Source organism: Trichophyton benhamiae (assembly GCF_000151125.1).
Source record: "Trichophyton benhamiae CBS 112371 chromosome Unknown contig00346.0, whole genome shotgun sequence".
NCBI lineage: Eukaryota > Fungi > Ascomycota > Eurotiomycetes > Onygenales > Arthrodermataceae > Trichophyton > Trichophyton benhamiae.
Window position 1 is genome coordinate 176,963 of NW_003315064.1, and position 26,774 is coordinate 203,736.

At 49.8% G+C, this 26,774-nt stretch overlaps 10 protein-coding genes across 10 annotated transcripts; 4 read left to right on the plus strand and 6 right to left on the minus strand.

Annotated features, from left to right (window-relative positions):
* Positions 1–227: 227 nt before the first annotated feature.
* Positions 228–1,500, minus strand: ARB_03863 (uncharacterized protein; the record flags this gene model as incomplete). The annotated part of the gene is made up of 2 exons (XM_003009891.1): positions 228–715; positions 783–1,500. 2 exons carry the CDS (start codon positions 1,498–1,500, stop codon positions 228–230), a joined length of 1,206 nt encoding a protein of 401 aa, XP_003009937.1.
* A 764-nt stretch (positions 1,501–2,264) lies between these two features.
* Positions 2,265–4,100, minus strand: ARB_03864 (uncharacterized protein; the record flags this gene model as incomplete). Its single annotated transcript, XM_003009892.1, has 3 exons — positions 2,265–2,488; positions 2,515–3,921; positions 4,034–4,100. 3 exons carry the CDS (start codon positions 4,098–4,100, stop codon positions 2,265–2,267), a joined length of 1,698 nt encoding a protein of 565 aa, XP_003009938.1.
* Positions 4,101–5,272: 1,172 nt separating this feature from the next.
* ARB_03865 (RNA-binding protein) lies at positions 5,273–7,786 on the minus strand (the record flags this gene model as incomplete). Its single annotated transcript, XM_003009893.1, has 1 exon — positions 5,273–7,786. The coding sequence occupies one exon, from the start codon at positions 7,784–7,786 to the stop codon at positions 5,273–5,275; it is 2,514 nt and encodes an 837-aa protein (XP_003009939.1).
* A 696-nt stretch (positions 7,787–8,482) lies between these two features.
* Positions 8,483–8,734, plus strand: ARB_03866 (uncharacterized protein; the record flags this gene model as incomplete). The annotated part of the gene is made up of 1 exon (XM_003009894.1): positions 8,483–8,734. One exon carries the CDS (start codon positions 8,483–8,485, stop codon positions 8,732–8,734), a length of 252 nt encoding a protein of 83 aa, XP_003009940.1.
* A 1,635-nt stretch (positions 8,735–10,369) lies between these two features.
* Positions 10,370–12,241, plus strand: ARB_03867 (signal transducer, putative; the record flags this gene model as incomplete). Its single annotated transcript, XM_003009895.1, has 2 exons — positions 10,370–11,852; positions 11,943–12,241. 2 exons carry the CDS (start codon positions 10,370–10,372, stop codon positions 12,239–12,241), a joined length of 1,782 nt encoding a protein of 593 aa, XP_003009941.1.
* A 170-nt stretch (positions 12,242–12,411) lies between these two features.
* ARB_03868 (uncharacterized protein) lies at positions 12,412–14,513 on the plus strand (the record flags this gene model as incomplete). Its single annotated transcript, XM_003009896.1, has 4 exons — positions 12,412–12,669; positions 12,827–13,208; positions 13,277–13,533; positions 13,692–14,513. 4 exons carry the CDS (start codon positions 12,412–12,414, stop codon positions 14,511–14,513), a joined length of 1,719 nt encoding a protein of 572 aa, XP_003009942.1.
* A 463-nt stretch (positions 14,514–14,976) lies between these two features.
* On the minus strand, positions 14,977–16,596 carry ARB_03869 (uncharacterized protein; the record flags this gene model as incomplete). Its single annotated transcript, XM_003009897.1, has 1 exon — positions 14,977–16,596. The coding sequence occupies one exon, from the start codon at positions 16,594–16,596 to the stop codon at positions 14,977–14,979; it is 1,620 nt and encodes a 539-aa protein (XP_003009943.1).
* A 633-nt stretch (positions 16,597–17,229) lies between these two features.
* On the minus strand, positions 17,230–17,821 carry ARB_03870 (uncharacterized protein; the record flags this gene model as incomplete). The annotated part of the gene is made up of 2 exons (XM_003009898.1): positions 17,230–17,708; positions 17,812–17,821. 2 exons carry the CDS (start codon positions 17,819–17,821, stop codon positions 17,230–17,232), a joined length of 489 nt encoding a protein of 162 aa, XP_003009944.1.
* A 94-nt stretch (positions 17,822–17,915) lies between these two features.
* Positions 17,916–19,256, minus strand: ARB_03871 (uncharacterized protein; the record flags this gene model as incomplete). The annotated part of the gene is made up of 2 exons (XM_003009899.1): positions 17,916–18,641; positions 18,777–19,256. 2 exons carry the CDS (start codon positions 19,254–19,256, stop codon positions 17,916–17,918), a joined length of 1,206 nt encoding a protein of 401 aa, XP_003009945.1.
* Positions 19,257–22,374: 3,118 nt separating this feature from the next.
* ARB_03872 (uncharacterized protein) lies at positions 22,375–26,128 on the plus strand (the record flags this gene model as incomplete). The annotated part of the gene is made up of 2 exons (XM_003009900.1): positions 22,375–22,613; positions 22,711–26,128. The coding sequence occupies 2 exons, from the start codon at positions 22,375–22,377 to the stop codon at positions 26,126–26,128; spliced, it is 3,657 nt and encodes a 1,218-aa protein (XP_003009946.1).
* Positions 26,129–26,774: the final 646 nt, after the last annotated feature.

Consider the following 26,774-nt stretch of genomic DNA (forward strand, 5'->3'; position numbering starts at 1 on the left):
ACACAGCGAATTAGCCTGGAACAGGGAAGGGCAACAATCTCGTATTCATTGTGATATGATACCTAGTTACGGGTTAGGACGAAGGGTGTGGAAAATCGGAGTAGTTAATATTTCAGCATCAGCTAGTTAAGGAAAATGAGATAACCAGCTAACTAACTACATAGAAAAGAGCCATACGCCTAAGGTTTATCCATTGACTGAATGAATTGATCTTCTGGTCCAGGTGGTCACTTTCTTTTAGAGCCAGAAAATCCTGGCTTTTTCCTCCCAGCCTCTGGGTCGTCCATAAAATGAGCCCGACGCCGGGGTTCTTCTCCAAGGCTCAATCCTCTTGCGAAATCACTAGCAAGGTCTTCGCCGGCGCCAGAACGCGCGGAAGTCTGAGTTACCATTTTACCCTTCGTGACAGCAGCAAACTTATCTCTCACATTCTTCATTGACTCGCCCTTTTCCCTCTTAAGAATGTTTGTCTCCGACAACTTTTTTGCGTACCACGCGTTCTCTCCATGAGAAGATCCCACAAGGAAGAGCAGGCCCTGACGAACGGAGATTTTGGATCCCGCCATAGGTGAATGTTTGTATAGAATGGGGTTAGAGCAGTAAATTGTTTCTTTCTCGTCTTTATTCACTTCTCTCTTAAGGAAGAAGGTATGTTGGTAGTTGGTTAAAAACCCAAACTTGAGTTCAAGTTCAATCATGTAGTTTCCGATTTGGCCTATTGCTCTGCCATCAGTAACGGTATTAAAAGCGGAAGAAGACAATAAATATGAGTGATAGCCTACCTAGGGTTTGGCTCGCCAAAAATTTGGGTTCCGCTGGATCATCTATGATCTCTTCCCACACAGCCATGAAATTGTGGTTCCATGGTGTTTTTGCCTCCCCGACGGCTCGTGGTGTACCATTTGCCTCTACCATCAAGGCATAGTCAGGGACTAAGGATTTTCTGGTTCGAACACCTAAGACATCGTCACTCAGGTTTGGCGCGTCCGCTCTGCCTTTGCCTTTATTTGCGAGTATCTCCGGTTTTTCTGTGGGGTAATCAACCTCTGCTGCTGGAACGAAATCGACCCTGTTTCTCGAGGTGGCTTTCCAGTCTCCAAACACCATTTCAAGTCCTAGGATCTTGCTGACAGCGGACATAGGCTGGAGAGCGTGCTGGACGAATCGTCCGCTGATGGAAAGCTCCTCACCACAGACGTAGTGATCCCTTGCGTCTATATGAAACTCACTAACTCCGGCGTCAGGAGGGCCGTAGGCAATAATCTCCTGATGTCGGTCCCAACGAACGCTCGAAAAATGACCCAGAACCTCGTCCTCAAAGCTGTTCCATTGTTTAATTTCACCAGTGAACCAGATGTTGTGCAACGAGCTGCTCTTGACGTGGCGTTCACCTTTGCTCTCGAACCCCGTCAGAGGCTGAAGAGATACATCCTTTGCGTTCAGCAGTTTTAGCCCAGATCCATGCTGGCTTGATGGCAGTGGTGTAGAGGTCTTATGCATGGTCGAGTCTCAATAGCGATAGGGTTCCAAGATGGATACTGCTGAAATCTAAAACCGGAATGGGTAGGAAGATAGTTGTTCAATGGTTTGTAGAGTGAAGGAAAGTTGAAGGCCAGAGAGGAATGAGACGTGGTCTTTTATACTACAGCGGGTGGCAGAAATTGGTACATGTGAAAACCTAGCCACTACTAGCCCACCGCATTGCGAAAATGGGAAGAACCCAAGGAAGCATCTAGCCGCCAGGGAGATCGCATGACGTTTCTTATTACGCAAACGATATCAAAAAATTCCACTTCTTATTGGTAATAGCAGCCTGCTACTATCAATAGTTAACAGCAAGGGCCATGCATAGTTAGCGGGCTGTGAAAAGTCTTCGGCATCTTCTGAGCCAACGGCTCATATTCAACCCATGAAGTTGACAAACAACAAGAGAACTCAGTAACTAGGCGCCAGGGGTATGCATAAGTAAGAGGGGCCCAAAAATAATATCAGACGGTCTCAACCAATAATTTGATGGTCGACTCCACTGCATGAGGTTTACGGGCGGTAACAGAAACGTTTGATGCCAAGAGTCACATAAACCAACATGTTGGCAAGGCACCACCACATCACCAGTCAGCAATGCAGCTCCGTCTCGGGCTGAGCGACCGGCATTTCATGACAAGGTAGCTGCATTCTAAGGTAGTCATCAATAGGACCTCATTGATTCATTCATTCAGTCATGAAAAAGCAGTCAGGAAGAGAGAACAAGACCGCTGCCAGCTTCAAGGGTCCGAGTCACTATCACTAAGCATATTGCAGGGGTAGGTACGATAGCTGCATGTATCGTAATCTAGAGTGTCATACTCCTCATCGTCAGATGCATTTACACGGAAACGCCGATAAATCGCGTTGTTATCACAGTATTCATCGTCAAAGTCAAGATCCTCATCTGGATACTCGTTCGCAGGATTGTCCTCAGCTACATTAAAGAAATAAGCAAGAAGCTCTAAAGTGATATGAGCGAAAACTCACCATTCGAATCCTCATCCTCTGTATCCCAGTCCTTCTCGTCGTCATCTTCCGCGATAGCATCCCAGAAGTGCGAGTCACCTTGTGTGATGACCACGACGCCCACATCTTTCGGAAATTCGCATCCTTCAATCCATTTTCCGTCTTGAAAATAGGAAACACTTGGGTCGGCAACAACATCATGCACAGGTCGCCTGATAAACTCGTCGAAAACATAGCCAGAATCAGAGTCCTCATCTTGCGCAGACGTTATCTGATTCTCTGGGGTATCAGAGATATGGCGACAGTCAAGTTGACTATTAGTACCAATATCCTTATTGTTTAGATCCATGCTGTTTTTAATTGCCCCATCTGTCTTGCTGGTAGCTGATATGGAGGCTTCGCCTTGCTCATTACTTTGGTGTCCAGTACGAGGTGTTTTGGGCAATCGTGGTTTATACTTCAAAGGCCGTTTTTGCGGGGTCGCACGAGATGTAGTCGCTTTTGTGACTGAGCGAGCCTCTTCGGGCGGCTCAGCACTATTTGTCATCTCCAACGCAATGCGTGCCAATTCGTTGGCAAGATTATCAGAGTCAAGGTCCCATGTACTAGGGTCTTCAAGTACTGATTCTCCCTTCCTGGTCTCTTTGTCCAGCTGATGGGACCGGGATAATTTGGACGAATCTTCACGGTTTCCGGAAAGCATATGACGCTTGTCTATAGTGGTATTAGATATCTCAGTCTCACCAGGGCCACCTTGGACATCCGCGCGCCTCCCCTTAGCCGAGATCGATGACTTGTCAAGGGCCGTTTTGTTCGAAACTGCAATATTCTCCACAACAACAGGCCGATAGCTGGAACTTCTCCTCAATCTCTTCTTTTGAACACCTCCATGAATTCGGTGAAGTACGTCCAAAGTATCGGCTGGGTCCTCAGTATTGCTTGGTGCTTCGAGGTGGAAACGACGGACAGATGAGCCGCTTGGTTGTGCGGTGGCTGGCCTTTTGACGGCAGAAACAACTTTAGGTACGCTAGACAAGGTTGACAATGATGGAGAGTCGCTTCTAGCCGACTCGATATCGGTGCTATCATGCTCATCTCTATCTGTAGTGATGAGCTGTTTCTGCTTTGATTTAGCCTCATCGCTACGCATAGACGGCGTTGTGATAACGGGAATTCCCGAGCTGTTCACTGCAGTACTGGACGCCCTAGTAGTGTGATGGCTGACGGTTACAGCACGATTGCCCTGGGCCCGCCCCTTGGCTTGAGACTCAGGCGCCGGGCCGCCCTTAGGGCCATCTTGGCTATTTTCATTGTCAATATGCAGAATAACGCGTTGAAAAACGTAGTCTGTGAACCGCCTCTTAGGCTGGTGGATATCAGATTGGATGTCTGTATAGATAGAGAGCAGCGCAAGGCATGGTGGTAAAGCTATTAGTCCAGGGTATCTTGGCTCAGAGCGAAAGAAATAAAATCACACTGGATGGTATAATAGAGTAATGCAGTTACTCAGACGCGGAACGTGGCGATGAGAGTGACTTACACAATGTCTCTACCGGTTCATCTTCTCTTCGTCGCTTGATGCGGATGCGTTCAGGTGGGAGAGACATTGGGTCCCAGCTGAAAATAAGAGCCTCTCAAAGGAGATTTCAAGTCTCAGCCAGCTAAATCTCGATGTGAATTAGCAAACAACACGATGACCTTGCTGTTTGGTGCTGTCTGGTGAACTTGTCTTTTGTTTCTTTTTTTTCTGTCTCTCTGACGTTGAGAAAAACGTTGGCCACCTGGACGGGCAGAGCAGAAGTCACGTGGAAGCTTAACTAACCCGCCCGCCCGCTCAAACCTCGAGGTAGTTACGGTAGGTAAACATGCTTTGCGGCTACAGTGACAAGTGATTCAATAGGCTTCCTGGCCGGTTAGCCAGAATTGTTGGAACTATTACTATGTATCTATCCAATACCCACTGGATTAACTCCTGCTCACACTGTTCTCAAAAGGACCGAGGTAGTTTTGGCTATTATCAGGGGTATTACTTGTATTGGGGTATTCAATCAATTAGGGGGCATCGCAAACAGGAGAAAATGATATACGGTCAAAAGTAAAAGACAACGAGGCCAGCAAAGGACAGGAAAATAAGGGGGGTAAATGCAAAAAAAGAGAAAGAAAAAAAAAGTAAAAAAGAAAAAAATAAGGGAACAGAGATAAGAACAGTACCGGCTGCAGTGAGCAGTAACAACAAGTAAGCAATTTGAAAGTGGAAAGTAGACAGGCGATATGAATATTGAACGATAGGCTCATGGCTCATGAGCAATGTGTATTTGCACCTGTGATATCTTCCTGCCTCTTATTCCAACCGACCAGAAACGAAGCATGACCCTAAAACCGCTATCACAAGTGAAGGTACATGATTGTTGTGAAGCGCATTAAAATTTCAGTAAAGGTTGATCTTGGATGCATGTCGGGATTAAGGAGTAGAAAACCAAACAACGGCGTAGAATCCAAACAAGAACAAAGTATGGAAACAGAAAAAGGAAACGGAAGTATGGCGTATTATAATGGGATATTTGGGCCAAGTAATAATTAGGGTAAGGCGGTAGTCCAAACAGGAAATGGGATAAACAAATAAGACATGGAGTTAAATGCATAGGAAATGAGGCCCTGGGAGTGGGAAAAGATATAAGGGTAAATAGGGAAAAACGCACGCACACACAGAGAAACGAAAGAGTAAAGATAGTTTAAGTAATACAATGTGGTGTAAAAGAAGTAAGCAGGGAAGTCAGAGTTATTTGGCGCCAATCTCTTCCTCAGCCCATCCGGGAAGAGAGCCTTCATTAGTTATGGAGAGACCGCCAAAACCGCCGTGGTTAAGTCCTCCTAGCCCACCGAAGCCTGAGAAGCTTCCCTGGGTCTGATGATTCATGCCTGATCGTGATGGAAGATGTGAATGTGGACCTTGGCCAAATCGCTCCTGAGAAAACGATGGCAAGCTAACAGTTCGAGAATGCTGGGCACGCGGAACACTCAGTGAGTTTCCATTCGCCGAGCTGTGCTGCTGCTGTGCTGCATTGGAAGCGCTGGAGACGTTTAACAATCCGTTGAGAGATGATTTGTGCTGGAGGAGGGGCTCCCCTGGTGCTCCGTTATCCACCACTCCGTTGCTACCCTCAAAGTGGCTGTGGCTATGGGTATGGCCGTGGTTGCTTTGGGATTGCCCATAGTTCTGGGATTGAAGCGAAGGGTACTGCATAGAGTTGCTCAGGCGAGACTCTTGTTCGCGACTAGTTTGTTGCGAGACCTGGCTAAGGTAAAGAGTCAAGGGGTTGTTGCTTCCAGAGCTTATGAGGGAGCCAGGGCTTGCTATCGAGTGTAAGGGATGTTTGTTTTGGCCATTCTGGGATAAGGAACCAGACGATCCAGTAACGGGGGACAGAGCAGGTCGAGTTGGGCTCGATTGTTGTCCGTTCTGGTTGCTACCTGACTGAATAGCACCGTTCACAGAATTGCTAGAGCCATCCGCGCGGTTGCCATTCTGGTTATTGTTGACCTGGCGAGGAGGATTACCACAGCGGTCTTTTCCGAAGTTGATCTTGAATCGTTTATAATCTTCTGAACCCCGCATTCCTTCAATTGCTTTGATAGCGTTGGCAATATTGGTGAAATTCACGAAAGCACAACTCTTCTCTCTAAGCGTGTTGACTAATTCAATCTCGCCATATGCCGAAAAGTCCTGGCGCAAGCGTTCCTCAGTCCAGGTTTCATCGAGGTTGCCGATGTAAACATTGCGGGATGCACCCCCACTAACAGCCAAGGAAATTGCGGTTGGAAGTCCACCAGAATGTTTGCCCCATCCGATTTTAAGCCTTCTGTTGTGGATCATTAGACCTTGCATGTTGCTAAGCGCGTAGAACGAGGCGGCGGATGTAGCATCGACAAAGGTGACAAAACAGATATGCTTGTCTGGTATGTATCGAATATGATGTAGGAGTCCACCGCGGACAACATTACAAATCTCCTCTATTGTCGTCTCTGGGTGAATGTTACCCAGGTAAACGGTCCTGTTTCCAAGGTTATGCATGCCACCGGCTGACGTTGCAACTGCAGCAGCAGCTAGGGATTGCTGTGCGATCGCATTAGAAAGTATATCACGATCGTGAGAGTTCAGCGTATGGGCATATCCAGGAGCGATCCCTAGATATTGTGCAGCATTCTGTTGTTGAGTTTTCGAGATATAGGCACATCTATCCTTTCCATAGTAAACTCTCTTTGGAGGTTGCCAGTTGGGCTCCTGAGGAAGCTGGGTAACTGCCTTGATTGCGTTACTGATAGACAAGAAGTGAACAAAGCCAATCGACTTTTCTTTCACAAGTTTCACAGTATCAATAGGGCCAAATTTCCCTAATTCCTCGCGTAGTTCCTCCTCAGTGACATCCTCATGCAAGTTCCCAAGGTATACATTTCTAGATGCATGAGATTGTTGCACAGCAAGTGCTACTGATGTAGGAACTTGTGATGGCTTCCCCCATCCGATTTTTATATCATTACCTTTGATCGACAGCTTCTTCAAAATGGCATCAGAATGGAAGTGAGTAGCAGAACTACTGTCCAGAAACGAAATAAAGGCGCAGTTCTTGTCGGGGAGGAGACGAACGGACTCGATTTGGCCACTCCTAACATGGCCCAAAATTTCTTCCGAGGTGGTTTCTGGCGGTAGATTTCCTAGATACACGGTTCGGCTAGTTCCTGATAGGATACCATGTCCGGATTGAAGCTGCGGGCTTGGGGCAAATGCATTTGCAAACGCTGGAAGCCCTGATATCGGAGAATTTGGACCCGCTAACAGAGCAGAACTTCCCATGGCACCAGGAGACATCAGACTTTGGTACATCTGAGGCGACAGTGGGCCATGCTGAGCTTGTGTTGGGCTGTTGAGTTGGGGTTGGTGACTCTGTTCGACATTCTGATTGGACTGCGAGAATCCTGGGAAGTTGCCAAACTGTGGTGAGGCGAAGGCCGAAGGGGTCCCTGGCTGAAAGGGGCTACCAAGGAGGAGCTGTGATGGGAGTAAGGGAGCGAAGTTCATGTCGAACTGAGTACCGTACGGGAGCTGATCTTTGGAGTTTGAAGGAGTAGAGTTGGTGTTGATAGCAGGTATGTTGGCTCTCCGGGAGTTACGATCAGTGAAGCTTAGTGGTTGGTTGGATGTGTATGCGTTATGAGAAAAGCCCGTCGACTCAGTTCCGTTGCTGGAGACTTTAGAACCAGGCTGCATCAAACGACCGGTGTCAATCGCTTGCATGGCGAGAAGGTGTGGGGGAAGGACAGTAGCGTCCTGGTTGAGGGGTGGTAGTACCGCCGTTTTGAAGGATTTATTAAGTCGTAGCGTATATATATATATATGTATGTTTATATATATAGAGGTTAATTCCCTCGTTTCGTCGGGCTATATATACAGAATGATGGTTAACACGCCTGTATACCTGCATATAAACAAAGGTCCTGAAAGGAGGTCGACTTACCAAGGAATGGGGAAAAGCTAGCCTTGCGACTAAAAACGGTAGAAAAGGGAGACCTCAACACTTTGTCTTTTTTTTTTTTTTCCACTTAATCCCCTATAATCTGGAAAGCCAGCCTGGCATAGGAGGATAGATCGAGAGGGTTTTTCAGCTCTTCAGGGGTACGAAGAACTGTGCGGCTCGGAAACCAATAGGTGATGGTAACGGGATCAACGATGAGTGGCCTTTGGGTTCAGCAACCCAGCGCAGGGTCAGGGAGGCTAGATATAGAACTTGCTGTTTCGAGTAAGAGGATTAAACTGATGAGCGACAAATGTATAACGCAAAGAAGAGCTATAGGGAGTGGATGGAAGGGGAGGGAGGGCAAGTTTTACTATAAGGCGATATCTGATGATGATGCAACCAGAACAAGCAAGAATCCAAGCCAAAAGAAAAAAGGGAGAAAAATATAAAGTAAATAAAGGGTTGGAAAAGAGTGAATGAGAAGGGAAAATAAAAAAAGGAGGCGGGAAGAAAGGAGAAACGAGAAGAATGAAGACCTGCAGGCACAGCAAGCGAGCAGGAGGAGGCAGGAAGAAGAACAGGAAGAGGAAGAAGAGGAAGAAGAGGAAGAGAGAGAAGAAGAAGAAGAAAGGGGAGAGAGAAGAACCAACTCGCAGGGGGAAAAAAGGGAGAGAGAAAGAAGGAGAAGAAAGCAAGAAAAAAAAAGAAGTGGAATGGAGAGGGACTAGTCGTATTGCGATTACCAAAATTACAGGCAGCGACAGCGCCAGTAGCGCCGGGCCACCAGCACCCCGGACTGGTATTTGGTACCTGCCTCGATACGATAAAATACCAGGGATGATGGGCGCTTGGCTTGCCAGGCTGAGGCAGCGGAAGAGGGCAGGGCGAGGGCGAGGGAACCGGAGGAGGGCGAGGAGGGGGAGCAGGCAGGCGAGAGAGAGAGGGATAGAGACGCTGCGGCAGCTAAAGGGGGCGCATGCCATGTGGTTATTTTTGCAGGCCTTCTTCTCCTTTCTCCTGCTCCTCCTGCTGCTGTTGTACAGCATCAAAGGGGACAGACAGACCCCAGCAGCGATGGATGTACCCTAGGTGTACGATGTATGTATGTATGTATGTATGTATGTATGTATGTATGTCCTTTATGTCTGCATGTATGTGTGCAAGCCATAACCTCCATATACATCTGTGCTGTCCGTATCCACTGCCCTGGCTCTACTCAGGTTCAGGCCAGAGGTCTGCAGCGGCAGCTCTCTTGGCCTCGTACTGGCAAGCAAAGTAGATCAACATTGTCTCGCGCCGTGATGCCACAAAAAGTACTTTTTCTGGATGTTCTGGAGAAAAATTCCTCACAACATCATCCCGGCCCATTGGTGGGTAGGACCCGTGGGTCTTAATTACCACTAGAGCCTGATGGGGGAAAGTCAGGGACGTCGCGGTGCCTGGAGCGATGCGCTGGTGGGCGGAGAGATCAAACATAGCTTCAACTCAGTTTACGGAGTGTCGTCTTTCTCTTGTCCTTGAAACTGAACATTTTGGAGATGTCCCATAGGCGCCTCTCCGCGGACTGACAGACGATGAAATGGCCGAGATGGGCACAAACGCCAGGTGGGCAATACGGGGTGATTGGTGTCATTCGATGCAGGTACCCGGATTCAACTCGCACAGCCGGTTCTCGGAACGGATGAAACCATGGTAGCGAGAGCTTGATACTTTGAGCTGCGCCTGCTTGAACTTTTGTTTCATGGTTTTGTGACTGACGAAGGCAAAACCGTATGCTGTGTCCTCACTTCGTACAACTGGCTTGTCGCTACGTCTATCTCTTGCTGCTCGACTCCTGCGAGGCTCAAGGGCGTCGAGTAAATAGGGATCATCGCAGACATCTCCTACCTTGTGTGCTTCCTCTCCCAGCTCGCTCCCAACCAGCCTCAGCTTGCGTTGGACTCCTCCATGCTCCGTTCCATACAAGCGTGGCTTTGAGATGACGACAGGGAGTCCGCTCCGAAAGCAGCTGGCTGTGTGTGAGTCTCCAGCGCAAGCCGGAGAGCTCTCCGGATCCAGCTCACCAGGCTGCCATCCTTCGCTCCATCCTCATACCGCCCCGTCCCTCTTCTTTGTCTTCTGCTTCGCCGTCGTTCGCTGACATCTATCAACGGGCAGCTAAATAATAATAATACCTGATAATTATATCATTCGCGACGAAGGTCTGAATAACGTGGTGGATTATGTAATCAACTTTATTATATAATCAAGGATTCGCGACTTCGCCTTGGCCTCTTTAGACGTTTTGTCAAAAAGACACTGCGGACGAGACATGAAAGCTGGACAGAACGGCTACGATGCGCCCTGGTTACTGAGAACAAAGCATGGCAGAAACCCCAACTGAGGCGGGAGATGGCAGCGGGCCGGAGGACGACTATGTTGAGCCTCTTGCGACAGGACGAGCGCGGCGGTCGACGGCTGGCCGTCTGATGAACACGCTTCTCGACGCCGAAGCCGACGATGAACTGGCCCGTATATTTGCGGAGGAAGAAGATGACGAGGAGTTTGAGTCTGGGGATGATGAGGAAGAGGGCGGAGAAGCTGCAGCAGACGACATGGAGATCGATTCTTCCTCTTCGGATGAAGGGGACGAAGGCGGCGCAGGTGCTGGCAACGACGAGCTTGAAGGAGAAAAAGAGCTACAGAGACAGGAGAAGGCAGAGCGGGCAAAGAAACGGACAGCGCAGCAGGAAGGGTTTCGGATGCCCTCCCAGCGCAAGAAAAAGGTCAAGATAGATCCGACATTGCCCACACGAACATCGACACTTCCAGCTCCACGCCAGAGAAAGAAATCAGAGCGTATCTCATGGCTTCCTACAGCAGATGATGGGCCTACGCGTGCGTCTTCTCGTCGCCAGACTATGCAGAACAGAGTTCAAACCCACGCGCGGCTCAAACGCAGCGAGCAGAAACGAGTTCAGCTGATTGCTACGATGGAGGAGACGGCCAAGCGCAAGGAGAAGGCCAGGCCAAAACAAATGACGCAGGCGGATCGTCTCGCTGAAGCCGAAAAGACTGAGAGGTTGAATTTTGGCAGCCTGACACGGTGGGAGGAGATGGAAGAGAAGCGAAGCGAAGAGCGGCGGTTGAAGATGGAGGCACTGCACAATCGACGACTGGAAGGACCTGTTATCACATTCTGGAGTGGAATCGCTAAATGGATCAATGAGAAGCTTGCAATGGTGGGCGTCAAGCCTTTTCGACAGGCTGCTGATGCTGATAGCGGCCGCAAGAAGAAGGGTCGCCCCAGTGTTGAAACCAGCCGTGAGGGACAGCCTGCTGCGAATGCTGCAAACAGGGCGACAGAAACGTCCAATAATGCCACAGACACAGCGCCTACACAACCTACCGATGGGCAACAAGCTCCTGGGGAATCCAGCCCGTTTCTAGATGGCATACAGTTATACGCTTCCATGCAGGAGGCTTCGGCATGTCCTGACGCCGAAATTGTCCAGACCACCACATCCACTGCATCCAAACCCGTCACAACTACTACGGAAACGATTGCATTGCCAAATGAAGAGGCACACGAAAATGAAGCGACAAAATCAGACACGAGCCCCAAGGAGCGGGGGAATGAGGACGAAAATGGTCAAGGTCAAGCTCCAAACAAGCCTGCAGAAGCAACTGTACCCATATGTCCGGAACAAGAGCTGAACGTGGAGGAAAAGCCGGACAAGGTCAAACCGGCTCTTGAGCGCTCGTCCCGGACGTGCATTGTTCTAGACAATTTCGACGCCTCTACAGGTCCCGAGCGAAGCGATGTTGGCGTCCTCTACAATCCGAAAAAACCTGTCAAGCTACCCAGTACGTCATCCCTTTCACCCATATCCCAGCAACCCTCTGTGTGAGGAATTATCATTTTGGTTGTATAACAGGACTAACAAGAGACTGTAGAAACCCAAACCGAGTTTTGCCCCATCACTTCCCATCCCGCCCGCTACCGTGACCCAACAACTGGCCTCCCGTACTCAAACTCTCTAGCCTACCGTGAAATCCGCCAAGCGCTGGCATACAGGTATGCATGGAGTGGGACATTTGGGTGCTTCGTTGGGCCGATAGGAGTCGGCGCCAGAGGAGTGCCAGAGAGGTTTCTCGCGCCTAATGCCGCTCCACCACAGCAGCTGTTCGAGCATGGAGACGGCGATAGCAAGCCAACGACGGCTTCTGGAGACAAGCCCGCCGCTCAGCGATAATAATAGATCAACCAACAAAGCAGCTAGGGTGTATCGCCAAGTCACCCTTTGGTCATGTTCTTTTTGTACTTTTATTTTGTGCATCTTAAGCGTTGGCGTTGAATCTACTTGATCTTGACCATCAGCTTCATCTTCATATATCATCAGTCTCGTCTCTGCCATTGACCTTCATGCTCTTTACCTCCTTGAGCTCAACCCGAGCCAATTCTCAGCCCTTTTATTCAGATTTCCTTTTTCGACCGGATAGAGTCGGACTCGAGCGTCACGCGACCAGCATACGTTTTTCGTTCCTTTTTCTTTTTTTTTGCTTCTTCTGCTTCCTTTTCCCCTTGACGTCTCAAATAGCAGACAAACGTCAACAGGAGACCCCTGGGGAACGAGAGGGAGATGTACAAACAGGCGACAGGACAGATTTGCAGAACACGCAGGTAAAAGAACGAACGAGACCGGTGCCCACTGTGGACGCTGGAACAGCGCCTGACCTTCTCCTAGGCCGTCCCCGTCCCACCGGGTCTGGTCCCCTATGATCCGAGCCTCAGGAGGAAGGCCACGACCCCCCTTTTTCTTGTCCTTGATGCTCGATAGCAGCAGGTATGGACCGTCCAGGCTAGTTCAGACCGTTGGTTTTGGGTGACTCAGCGCTGGGCGAGGCCTTGTTTCACCGCCTCAGCTATATATCATCGTCATCAGCAGCAGCAACAGCTCTTCTTCTTCCTTAACTGGCCTGCATCTACCCAAGGCTATTCTTCGTCTTCCAAACTTAAGTACGGTGCTTCGCCGTTACTGGGAGTTCCGTTTTATATAACAACAGAAAGGGTTTCTTTTATTTTCTTTCTTTCTTTTTTTATCTTGTTTCCTCTCCTATATACCTTATTATATACTGTCCAATTTCTACTTCCACCTTTCTTTTCTACGCCGCTGAAAGAAAAAAACCTGGACAAGTTGCTTCTTGTCTTGCGACCACCAGGTCAGCCTTAGGGCCACTGCCTACATCCCAGGGCTGACGGGTCCACGATTAAACGGCGCATGCCAAAGAAGGCAAGACAAATAAGAGGGAGTCTTGCTTCAGCCCTGACCTGAAAGATCCTGCAAGCTGCTGGGGACTGGGGCGGGAGAGAGGGGCGTTGCAACGCAGATGGCCACCTGCTTTTGCCAGTACTGGTATGGATGAAGGAGTCTCTATTCTCTCCTACCCCCCTTCCCTTCTCCCTCCCTCACCCCTGTCCTCGGTAGTGCAGGGCCAGTGCTGTTTGACATGGAATCAACCTTTACTTCCTTTCTTTTCCCTCGCCGTTTGTCAGGGAGATAATGCATGAGAACGCATGACACATGGTTGAATGAAACATGGTCGAAGAATAAACTACAAATAATTACTTGCCTTACTAACTGCTTGTTTCAAAACGTCTTCTCCCTTGCAGTGCCATGTGTGAGAGAATGATATCAAATCCAGACTCTTCAATTCTATACTGTAGCCAACGGTAAGATATACCCCTTCTTCCTCTTCTTCTCTCTACCTTATCCGGACTTATCCGTATCATTTGCCTCGCATGAGCAAATGATACAGGTAGGACTTTCTTCAACCTTCTATACTTTTTTTCTTCCCTTCTCCCTGGAAGCGCATGTTTACTTATTCTGCCTCTCTTTTCTTCTTCTTGATTCATCCTCCAGGTGCCGAAATCAAGACTCTATAAAACCTCTAGCAACTCCTTCGAGGCCCATATTCTTCTCACGGGCAACATCTTCCTTCTCCTCCTCATTATTCTCCCCGGTTCTCATCCCCAAGTCATATCCATATCGCCAGAGTGCGAAGGCCGGCTCCTTTTCAGACCCTGGCTTGCTCTACTCGTTACCAAATACAACCATTTCCCTTTCCACTAGCCTGCCGCAGCTGAGCATTCTACATCAAGAGCCTGAGACAATGCCTTCCACACGCCAGTCCCGATCCAAGCCAGTTCAATTCACGGCTGCGTATCAATATCTCGCTCAGTTCCTGCAAGCGGGGAAGACACCGAGTACTTCACAGCGGTCTGGCCCAGGGTATAAAAAAGGTGTATGTCTTACCGGCGGGAAGGAAGCCGGTGATATGCCATTGTTGACTCACTCCCCGGCTACGACGGTGGTTTCGGCGGATGATAGCCCCATCACACCGTCTGAAAGGAGCCCAGATGAAAAATTCACTCTACTACAGAACGACATGATCGAATCCAAGTCTACAGCTCTTGCCCCGGTGATGGTGCATGGAGACGGAGCTTTGCTCGAAAAGACTCAGTAATGATGGCCCCTTGTTGTCGGCAGAGTATAATATTAGTGGTCATTTCTCCGTTGTGACGGGAAATTTTCCTTTCTGTATCTTGCTATGGAAAGACACGACCAGTTTTAGGGTAGCAAATATTAAGCACACCCATTTCCCGCGCCTCTTTACATTTGCGTCACATTATTTTGTCTCTGTTCGTGTCTAGTACGATGCAGCTTCACTATTTCTGTAGTCCTTGCTCTAACTACGTTCCATTCTTCATGTTCTTGTCATTTAAATTCTAAACTGACGCTATGTTTATGGTGTGCATCGGCCGGTGAAACGAGGGTATAACGAGCATTCTCGGACAGTATATCGTCCGCACATCCATGCAAGGAATCGTTCAAGACCAAGACCGTATCCTCCATGAGGAGACGTGCCATATCTGCTTATAGTCAGCACACACGCTCCCTACTCCATAGACGCACTCACGGGGATAAACTTACTTTCTCTGGTCGGTATACCAGTAGTATGGAGTAGGATCCATTCCTTCCTTCTTGTACGCACCCATGAGCTCGTCCCAGTCGTCCATCCTCATGCTACCACCGACAATCTCACCGACGCCGGGCATGAGTACATCTACGGACTCAGTGACACGTGGGTCCTCTGCGTCTTTCTTCATGTAGAACGCCTTGATCTCAGCAGGGAAGTGAGTGAGTAGGATAGGTTTATTGATGATATCGGTCATTTTTCGCTCGGCAGCTTCAGCAATGTCATCTCCGAACGAATGTGGCTTATCCTCTTCATTGTTGATGCCGTGTTCGTTCAGCCACTCGATGGCTTCAGAGTAACGCATGCGCATGAAGGGACGGGCCGGTGGCGTGAAGTTGGGGTTGAGCTGTTTGACGAATGCGGCGATCTGTGGATCAGCCAGCGAGATATCGATAACACTACATATTATCTCCTCGATATGGTCGAGGAGGTCATTAAAGGTGATGAAGTCTAGCTCAGATTCAATATGGGTATATTCCGACAGGTGACGACGGGTGAGAGACTTTTCAGCACGGAAAGACGGGCAGATGCAGAAGACATCGCCTAGTGAAGCGAGACAGGTCTCCAGGTACAGCTGGGAGGACTGAGTCAGGTAGGCCTTCTCGCCGTAGTAGTCGAATTCGAACAGGGTGCTTCCGCCTTCTACTTGGGTCTGGACCATGGCTGGGGGAGTGACCTCGAGCATCTGTTTCTGCTCAAACATCTTCCGAAACGCCCGCACCACAGCTGCGCGGACCTTGAGAACGGATGAGGACGTCTCTCCACGCAAGACAAGGTGTCTGTTGTCTAGTAGGGTCTGTGGATCAGCATCTGCGGCCACACGGGTGGTGATGGCCTCCTTGTCGCCGGCAGCACGTCCAATGACCTGGAAGAAGTCTGCGTGTAGCTCACGGTTATCTGGAGCATGCTGTTTCACAGGCACGGCACGCATCTCTCCATGGATGGCCATGGAGGTCTCCAGCGTAAGAGTCATGGCATCATATGTCTTTGTCAGGTCCCCAGTAAAGACGCACTGGAGCAATCCGTAGCCATCTGTCAGCGTCAAGAAGATCATGTCCTTCTGCACCCGTAGACGATGGACTCTGCCAACGACACGCACACGAGTCCCCGGCTGCTCGTCTCCTTCGGCTCGAGGCCTGACGACCGCGGGGTCCTTCTCATTGAGTCTGATCTTGACCGGCTTGGGCAGCGAGCTGTCTTCCTTTATGACGACCTTCTTCGCCTCCTCGAGCACCAGCCTTCGCTTATCGGCCTCCTCCTTTTCCCTGATTGCCAGCTCCTTTTCCTTGAGCGCCTTTTTCTTGCGTTGCTCGACGAGGTTGGCCGCCTTCTTGAGCGCCGACTTGGTTGCGGGCTTCCACTGCAGGCGCACGGAGGCCTCTTCTCCTTCAGCAACAGGGCCTGTCTCAGACTTCCTGGTCATGTACTGCACTGGGGCCTCAGCCGTGGCGGGGTGTAGCAGCATCGCGTAGACCAGCGTCTTGTATGCGGCGGTTTCGGTGCCCGTCGCAGAGTCATCGTCCTTGCCGACATCCTCGTCGATGAAGACGTCTTTGGTAGCGCTCGCCATGGCCGCCTCTCTTGTGTCCCGATCCTCTTCCTGCCTGCTCCTTTTTATTTTATTTTCTGGCTTCTTTTTGGCTGGATGTTATCAAAGAGATAGAAAAAAAGAGTGTGTGCAGTGGGGTAAAACTTCGAGGGGGGCATAAAATTATCATTTTCTATGGAGAATCCCAGCCAAAGCGTGAGTCACAGACGAGCCAACCAGCAATTATATTGATATTAATAGTCCATTCTGCACTTTGTGAAAGCAATAACACAAATAAAAGACCCCAACTACAACATCAGTTAAATGACATATATTATTAAGAAGTGCAAGCAGTCTCTCTGCGGAGATACAACGCTCAGCTGGCGGCAGCTCCTCCTACGTCCATCTATCTGGCTGCAACTCTTAGCAATGCTCATCTCTCGCCCAGATGTACTCCGTAGAAGCTAACTAACGGTCGATCGGAAACTCGAGCTTCTTCGAGTCTGACTTCAACGCGTTTTCTAGCTTCCATATCCCAGTCGTCGCCGTCAGCTAGTGATTCCTTCGCCTGGCGCGGTGCAACACCCTTCGTATGCGTCTGGAGTCGACACGATCGACCGTCTTCATAGATAAGCAAAGATTAGCGAGATCGGGCCTCGTATTGTCCGTCGGGTTTCACGCTCTTCTCCGGTGTGGCTGATCTGCCTCAATTGCCAGCCCAGATGCCGGGCAGTGCAGTGGTGGTTGGGCCTTCTGCCTTCTTCGCGCTGGCAGTTTCAGATCTGGGATCGGTGGAGATGGGAGCCACGCTGGAGAGCTGGCCTTGCCGGCTGGTTGGTTCTCGTATGCTGGCCTGAGTCGCTGGTCGCTCGTCGGGCCCAGCCAGCTAAGGTCCTCCGGCGTTACGGAGTCGGTGGCAAGACGGATGAACATGAACATGAACTGCTGGATGTCGCATCTCGACAATTCGCCCTCGGCAATTCTCTTTTTCGCCTTTTTTCCTGCTTCTATGTATGCTTCCGCTTCTTCAGCCTTCAGCTTCTGCTTTCGTTGGTTGTGAAGAAAAGCAAATAAAAAAAAAAAATAAAAAATAAAAAAGATGGCGATATTACGTAATATCACTGGCACTGGATTCTCGTTTGGGTAATTTTTGACTGCAAGGCAAGAAAGCGCCAGCGAAGGTCGGTTTTTGCGCGCTGCGTCGGCTGAGGAAGCCCCTGAAGAGCCGTTGCAGGCAGCGGCTCAGAAGCCAATTACTCTGCAGCATTATACACCAGCACCGGGTTTGATTGGGTTTAAAAAGGATTCCATTGAAAAGGAGTTTGTATGTACACCCTGACTCCTGAACGCCGTAACACACATCATTGCTCTGCATCTGTTGCCGCAGCCTCTGTTGCCGCAGCCCCTGTTGCCGCAGTTCCTGTTGCCGTTTCTGCGGGGGGCATGCCAACGCTGGACTCTTCTACGGCCCCGTCTCGGGATCCTGTAGTTACCGGACCCATCTCGCTCTTCTGGGTGCGGAGGTACCCGAGGTCAAAGTCAAAGTCGCAGTTCATGGTAATGGTAGTAGCCTCGCTGACCTCCTTTACTTTTCTGGGCTTTGGCTTGCCACGGTTTGAACGGCGGAAGCCGTAGCGCCGTGCTATCGTGCTTGCGAAAGCGTATGATGCCCGCTCACGCTGGTTGCCAAAGATAGATGGGAAGTAGCGCGCAAAGAACGGCCGTAATGATGCGAGTGAAGCCCCAATCTGTTGCTGGTTGTTAGTTTCGCGGTCTTGTCTACACAATGTGAAAGGGTGTTTACATACCACGCCAACGTAGAGTTCAACGGTACCGGAGATCCAGAGGTAGTAGGCTTCCCACGTCTTGTCGTGGGCGATATTCAGTCGATAGGTGTAGTATGCACGCACACCACCAGCAATACAGACTCCGAAACCTGCACCAAAGAGGAGGATAAGAATGATCCGCTGCCGCGTGGGCAAGCTGAGAGACATGACGCTGGGAATCGGCAAGATAATAACAATGATGTCGGTTGCGGTGTTGATTGCACCGCTAGCTAGTAAATGGGCACTCTCGTTGACGCAGTTCTGGGGCAGAATAGACAGCGTCCAATAGAGAGATACGGGTCTAGAGTGGGTTATCATGTTAGCAGACCTGGACAAGGCAGGGACCCTTTAGGGTAAAAGGGATACGGAGACATGCCTGCAAGTAAACACGACTACCAAAATGAAGATGATAAGTTCGACAGCAACGATCCAGATGTTGATAACCACAGTCCACTGCAACGCCGGACTTCCGCTGCCTTTCATGATCTTCCGGGTAAAAAACAGAAGCGAGAGTTTGGTAAGCGTACAGCCGGTAGCAAAAAGACATTCCAATAGCATCGTCAGTCGAAGGCCTAGAATAAGCTGCCAGATAGGAACGTCGTAAATATGGCGATTCCAGCCCAAGGTGATGGCTGCAGTGGTGGTGATGATCCCACAGCCGAGAGTGGGAAGAGCAGCGGCAATGATGAATATATCATCCCATCCAAAACTTCTCAATATCCGGATGCGTGTGAATATACGGATGCCGATGATGGCCAGCATCAGGGGCATGAAAATTGCTGTCATGATTATGATGGCAGGGCCATGAACCTCTGGTGGATTGTCATAATTGGGCTTAGGCCAGGAGGCAATAACCGACACTGGAGGGAGCTGCATGATACAAGCATTAGGATGTGAATAAAAGGGTAAAAAAAAATGAATGTCGGTCCCTGTACTGAGTACACAGAGGGTTTAAAAAAAAGGATTAAAGATATATATAAGAAGAGAGGATAGTAGCTTGATTGCCGGCGGGAGAGCTACTATGGATATAAGTGCCCCAGGAAGGGGGCCATCAGAACCTTAACACGAAAAAGTTCACAACTACAACACGAGTAGATCTGCAGCGCGAACTGACGGGTGACACACCTCTTGGTTTAGCTAGCCTGCAAAAGCGGCTCTTAACTGTAAGGAAACATCGAGTCAAAGCGCAGGAGAAGGAGGTATATGCAGGAGTAGCGTCAGAGGAGGCGTCAGGGCAAGAGTGTAGCCTCTCAGGGCGATCAACCCTGGTCTCAGGCGGTCAGATGTGGATGATACACAATTTCTCTTTTCCTCCATACAAACACCACTGTCTGCAGGGAGAGACGTTCAACCTGGCCATGGCGTCCGGAAGAATGATGCTTTGGCGGCCGTTAGATATTAACGTGGACAGCCACAACACGGCATCATTCAGGTGGCGATCCCCTTTCAATAGATCAGAGGCCCAGAGGAACTTTCCAAGCAAGATTTTCAGGAGCATGTCCAGTGAAAAAGAGTATTTTTGAATTCTCCAGTTCCTTGGTGGGGGATCAGTTGCGAGGAAAGGCAATCCTACACGGTTTGTGGGATAGGCCGGCTGGCCTGGCGGTCGTGTTGGGTGTTTTGGAACCAACTAGTATGTTGTGTTTCTTTTTTTCCTTGCCCAATTTTTTCTTCTTCTCCTCTCGTCTCTCCTCTAGCAGGGTTGGCATCGTTTTTATTTATTATATTGTTGGCCGAGAGCTCGCAGTTCGCCATTATTTGCCTGTCAAGAGTTATCGTCCTTGGCCGTGTGCACTCTCTGAGTGGACGGAGCCAGGGAGTATCCGTACCAGCGTCGTGATTGCCTGCTGCATCACACAGTGGTTTGCAGTAGCTCCAACTTCGATATGGTCTCCATCGTGATGGAACCGTCTCTTGCATACATACGGAGCCCAGAAGTAGATCTCCAATGGCATCATAGGGACAAATTTGAGCTTGCCGGCTCCTCCCACCAGGCGATTGCCGGCGGCGGAAGAGACGGGGCGTCCTGTCTGTTGTCTAGGGCAACATAGGACAGTCTGAGAGTCGCTCAAGTCCTTGATCTGCCTCTGCCCTGGCGTCTAAGCGGAGAAAAGATAGCAGTCTAGGTAGACCACAATGCACCTGCATAGTCCGTACTCCGTAGAATGTTCTTCAGTCTCTTCTAGCCAGGAGAAGTCGTTGATGGCTTGTGTTTGGTTGATCGATCGATCGATCATTTCGTTCCCGGAAGCTGGGAGATCCGCTACATATAAATATATATAATGCGGGCATGCTGATTTGCTTGTGACAGCATGCCGGCCGGGATCTCCTCTAATCCTGGACCGTAGCTCATCTAATATAAATTATTCCCGACGGCACTTTTGGATCTCCCTCGTTATTATTATTATTATGGCTATTACGGGCAAGCATCTAAGTACTTAATCTCAATCGAGTGGATGCCACCGGTATTATCGAAGACTCCGTGCTCTGCCAGCCGTTGGCCTTTGATAGAGCCGGCTAATACTCGCAGCGAACAGCGCCAGGAAACATCCAAATTGCGCAGCCGGCCATCGTCTAGTATTGCAACGGCCTTTGAAGCCTGTACCATCTCGACCAGCCTCGCTGGTACGTCTCCGTCTCAGCAACTAAACTAGTTCCTTAGTTAGCTGAAGCTATCGTCCGATCTTTAGGTGTCTTGTGCCCTTGATTATATATGCGTAGACTACCTGGAAGTCCCTCCACACTCAACCTGTAGACCGACCGTAGCAAAGGGCCGTCGCCGTCGCCGCCATCGCCGTCGTCTTCACCGTCTACAGCCTCCTGTCTCCCCTTCTCTGCTGTCTCGCCTGCTGTCTCGTCGCTGTCTCGTCTGCCGTCTGTTGTGTGCGCAGCCCAAAAAAGCCAAGCATCGCCAAAGGGGGAAAAAATAACAACGACCAACGCCAAAAAGCGCAAAAAGTTCCTCGACCTCAACTTCTTCTTCAACGTCCGACATTCACCCTCGCCCTCGCGACTCTCCGGCCGTTCTTCCTCCGAGCTTCCTTTTCTTCTTCTTCTTCTTCTTCCTCTTCTTTCCATCGCTCCTTTTTGCCTTTACTTATTTATTTATTATCTGGATCCCATCTGCCCTAATTTTCCTGCTTCGTCGCCGCTTGCTTGATCGCCCTCGCGGTGTCAGCCAGCCTTCCCGCCGTCACCACCAGCAGCGGAACACGCCCTCGCCATAATCCTCCAGCCTCTCGACAAAGCAGTCTTTCGATCCCGGTGAACACCTTCCAACCAACCTAAAAGGCCCTTTAATGTGAAAAGCACGGTGCGCTGTTCTCGTTCTCTCGTTCCTTTACGGTCCGGCAACAAAGGAATTGTCCAAGGGGGGATACAACGCCCGTCAGCGAGTCTCGAAGACCTGGTCCACCTCCCCGTCCGAATCGCCTGCTCCCTGTGTGTCGTGAATCTGTTTCAGCTTGCCCTCTTGACCATCTGTCGACCCGGACTGGAGTCGGGACGCTCACTCGCGGCTTTCCCTCGCCCTTCGATCTCAACGCTGAGTTGGCTGCCGGCTTGCCTCCAGGGCCATCTTATCACTGCTTATCTCCCGCCCTGACGTCCTCGACACCCGGTCCTCGCCTCTATATCGCACCTTGCTTCTCGTCAGGACGCTTTTTTTTTGCCTCGCCCCTCTATCAACTTTTAATTGAGCGCATCCGGTCGGTCGTGCTGGTGGATAGCAACAAGAACGAACTGACAACACCTCTCGACGCAGAGGCACCATCCATATATTTGCCACGTTCTTTTCTGCCTTTAGCCCGTCACGGATTTTTTTCATTAACACCAACAACAGGAAACAATATAAAACACAGGGACGAACTCGGCATTATCCTACCCCTTCTTAGACAGAAGGTATAGAGCGTTTCGGATATTTGATCCTGCGTCTATATTGGATTTCGGTTTGTTTTATCCAAATCTAACAACGCTCGAACTATTATAATCTATAATGGCCCATTCATCAAGGCCCGAAGGGCATCTCAACCTTAACTACCTTCCCTCCTCGCAACCACGATCTGGCACATCTACCGGCAGCTCGTCTCCCAGCGAGCTTCCGCAAACCGGACAGACAAAGTCGCCCTTTGGAGACTCAAATGGCCTAGCCGGCTCGTCACAGTCGATTGGAGGCTCGAGAATGGGGGCAGGTTCCCCTTCTCATGATCTTGGCAATCGTCTCTATCCCAAACGGTTAGCTGAAACCCTCCCTCCCCTTAAAAAAAACATATCCATCATCATCGTCTTTCCATCTCGATTAACTAACATTTGGATGCTGATATATTGGTAGAGCCCGAGAAATACAGGCGCAAGAAGGTGTGGCCTCACACCTCTGGGGAGGACCACCCACCAGCGGCAATTCCACACCTCTGCGTGAGAATATTCCCGAGTCACCGAACCAAGACGAATTCCCAGGTCTAGTGCCATCACCTGAAACCATAGCGTACAATCCCGGTCGACGAACTCGTGCGGGAACCGTACCCTCACGCTTCTCTCCCGTCGGACCGCTCAATGGACTCAACGTCCAATCTTCCGTCATCTCAAAGACTTCTAGACCTACCCCATCTACCAGCCCATTCCGCCCGCAAAATACAACTGGAGTAGACTCATCCATGGTGTCTGCTCCAGGAACGGAGTCGAATACAGTTTTGCTGTCTCGCCTCCGAGCTGGCTCGATGCCACAGCGGCCCAATCTTCTGAACAGCTCAAGTCCCTTCGGCCCTTCTGTCTTTTCGACAAACTGGTCATCCGGGCGCGAGCGTGCCACCACGCTGGCCAGCATAAGATCTTCCGAAGGCCCCTCTTCGCCCACCCAGTCTTCCTTCTCGAAGGATGGTCTTGCTGACGCCGACGTGAGAACCCTGGATTATTTGGGGTTGGCAGAAACACCCCAGCAGTCTCGTGCTAGCCTTGCAGGGCCATCGGTTGCCATGCTTATGCAGCAGCAGCAACAGCAGCAACAACAGCCGACGTCTTCCCTGCCGCCTCTTCTCGCAGAATTGGCCATGCTCAATCGTGGTTCAAACCGATTCCGCTCCTACTCTGTTAATGCAAAGGAGAAATACGCCGAGGAAGACGAGGAATTCGGCACACATTACTCTACCATCCCCTCAGGAACTCTAACTCCATCCGCCGCCGCTACCGCCGCTCAACTCGCTGCCACCCAGGCCCAAATCCATCAACACAACCTTGCTGTCCAGGCCTTTGCAAACCACGCATCCTCCAGCCGACCTCGAGCTCGTACTGCTGGTGTTTTAGACGCTCCTCTCCAACGCTCCTCCATTCGCAACTACCTTGCAAGCCCCTCAAGGCTTGAGAACAGTATAAATGCTGCGGACATTCGCATTACGGAGGGCTCTGAGTATGATGGTTTACCTGAAGCCGTTCAGAGAATGCAACTAGGAGGCATGGGAGGACTAAGAGCGCAAGAACCTGTGGATGAGAACAATTTGGAGGGCCCTACCCGAGCATTATGGATTGGCAGCATTCCTGTCTCCACAACCGTCACGTCCTTGGATGCTATCTTCAATGTATATGGTAAGATCGAATCAACTCGTGTTTTGACTCACAAGAACTGTGGATTCGTCAACTTTGAGCGTGTCGAAAGTGCCACTCAAGCCAAATCGCTTCTGAATGGAAAGGAAATATTCCCGGGAGCCGGCCCCGTCCGCATCGGGTATGCCAAAGTCCCAGCTACTCCTGTTTCCGAGACGCCAGGACAGTCTGGCAGCCAAAACTCCCCAACGCCAGATGCTGGTACCGGAGCTGCTGGGTCAGTGGCACGGGATGGAACTCGCTCTACCACACAAGACGGCGAAGCTGCTATCTCCTCGTCCATCCCAGACCTGCAAGAAATACAGCCTGAAATGAGCAATATTGTTATTGAATTCGGTTCCTCCGAATCTGAATGCCAAAATATCACTAAGAGTATTCAGCGAGCAATTAACTTCACGGCATTTGAAGATGAAATCCGTCCAGTTCCTGAACCCAGCCAATCCCGAGTTTTTGATGCTCCTCGTCTGCGCGAAATAAGGAAAAAGATAGACAACGGCGCCTGCAGTGCTCAAGAAATTGAAGACACTGCCAATGAAATGCTTCCTGAAATTGCCGAGCTAGCCTCTGACTATCTAGGCAACACCGTGGTACAGAAACTTTTCGAGTTCTGCTCTGAGCCAGCCAAAGAGCAGATGTTGATACCGATTGCTCCTCATCTTGCAGAAATTGGTGTACACAAGAATGGTACATGGGCCGCACAGAAGATCATTGACGTCTCCAAAGTAGACTCCCAGAAGCAGATGATCGTGGACAGCCTCAGGCCATACACTGTCCCACTGTTTCTCGACCAATACGGAAACTATGTTTTGCAGTGCTGCTTGCGCTTTGGTCCTCCATTTAATGATTTCATCTTCGAGACCATGCTTAGCCGCATGTGGGAAATCTCACAGGGACGGTTCGGTGCTAGGGCCATGAGGGCTTGCTTGGAGAGTCATCACGCTACCAAGGATCAACAACGAATGCTTGCGTCTGCGATCGCGCTACACAGTGTTCAACTAGCAACGAATGCTAATGGTGCTTTACTTCTGACATGGTTCCTCGATACCTGCACGTTCCCCAACCGCCGTACTGTGCTTGCCCCACGCCTGGTTCCTCACCTTGTGGCTCTTTGTACACACAAAGTTGCCTACTTGACAGTATTAAAGATTGTCAATCAGAGAAATGAGCCAGAGGCTAGGGAGATCATCTTGAAGGCTCTGTTTTACAGCCCTGGGGATGAGACATTGGAAAGCATTCTCAAGGACCAGTCCTCGGGTGCAACATTGATCTTCAAAGTCCTCACCACTCCCTTCTTTGAAGAATCTATGCGTGCAGAGGTAGTCAAGACAGTCGCCAAGGTGCTTACTAAACTGAAGACTACCCCTAGCCAGGGATATAAGCGGCTTATGGATGAGGTCGGTTTGTCTTCACGTACTGCAACTTCTCGTGAATCCCACGGTCGTGACCACGGCACTAGCAATGATAGAGAGAAACATCAGCGCCAGTCTGGCCAGCAACGCCAGGAAGGAAACAACTTCCCAGCCCAACAAAACCAGGCTGACCGCCAGTATGGCACCCAGATGGGTGCACATAACATGAACATGCAGCAACCTCTTAGCTCTCCTCCAAACATGGCACGGTCTATCTCTTCTGAACAAGCTATGCCGCAATATGACCCCTATTCATTCGGCTCCATGAATAGCCTTGCTGGCCTGCCAATGACAAACCCCGCCATTTCCCAAGAAATGCCACCTCTAAATCCACAACAGTACCAATACCAAGCCTTCCTTGCTGCTCAATCACGCGGCATGCCGACGGCTGGATTCTTCCCGCCCGGCCCCCCTGGAAATGGTATGGGAATGGGAATGAACGGTTTCCCAGCAACCACTGGTTCAACATTAGATAACTTCCGTTCTGTGCAACCGGCCATGGCAGGTCCCAGCGGTGCTCCACTGCCAATGGGCGGAAACTCGATCCTTCAACCAACTGCATACGGAAATCAGCAGTTTAGCCCTGTCATGGGTGCTGGACAACTGTACAATTACCCTCAACAATTTTATCAACCAACCCCAGGAGCACAGGGTGCTCCACCTTCCGGACGACGTGGTCGTGTAAGTTTCTCTAGCCTCTATTGGTCTATATTCTCCCCTACCTCATATGATAATTTGATCTAATATTTCCACATAGTATTCCTGATTGATTTATGACCATTGCGAGCACGTTCTTTGAAGCCATTTATCGATGATGCAGCCATATATGTAAAATTTGGGAATTGTTTATTGACTATCGTTCTGACTTTTTGATATGCATTATTCACCACTCATACTCATGCGATCCAGGAATAATGCTGAATGCTATATCTGAATTATAACATCTCGAGCTGGATGGAAACTGTTATGGCATGGTACTTTTCCGTTGCAGGGGATGAAGAAGCTGGTCCTGCTTCTTCACCCTTACTATGCATTCGCCGTCTTTTACCTATCTCATCTTAGCGCTGGTTCGCAAGAGTGATATAGCTAGGAATGCAAGATGTAGGTACTTGCCAGGTATAACACAGAGCAGATGGAAGTGAAATGAGCAATGGAATCTTCCTCATTCTACCTATTATCCTCTCAACTCTCCGCGTTTTCCCTTATCGTCCTTTTTTCTCGCCCCCTTTTTGGCCTGTTTGTATTTCCATCTCCATCTTCTGGCTTCAAGTTACAAAAATGCCCTTGTTTTATTTCAGTTTGTACATTTTCTTGTTTTTGATCAATCATATGCATGCCAGAAAAAATTTTTTTACTCCATGTCTCTCTCATTCCTTGCGTCCCTTTTCCT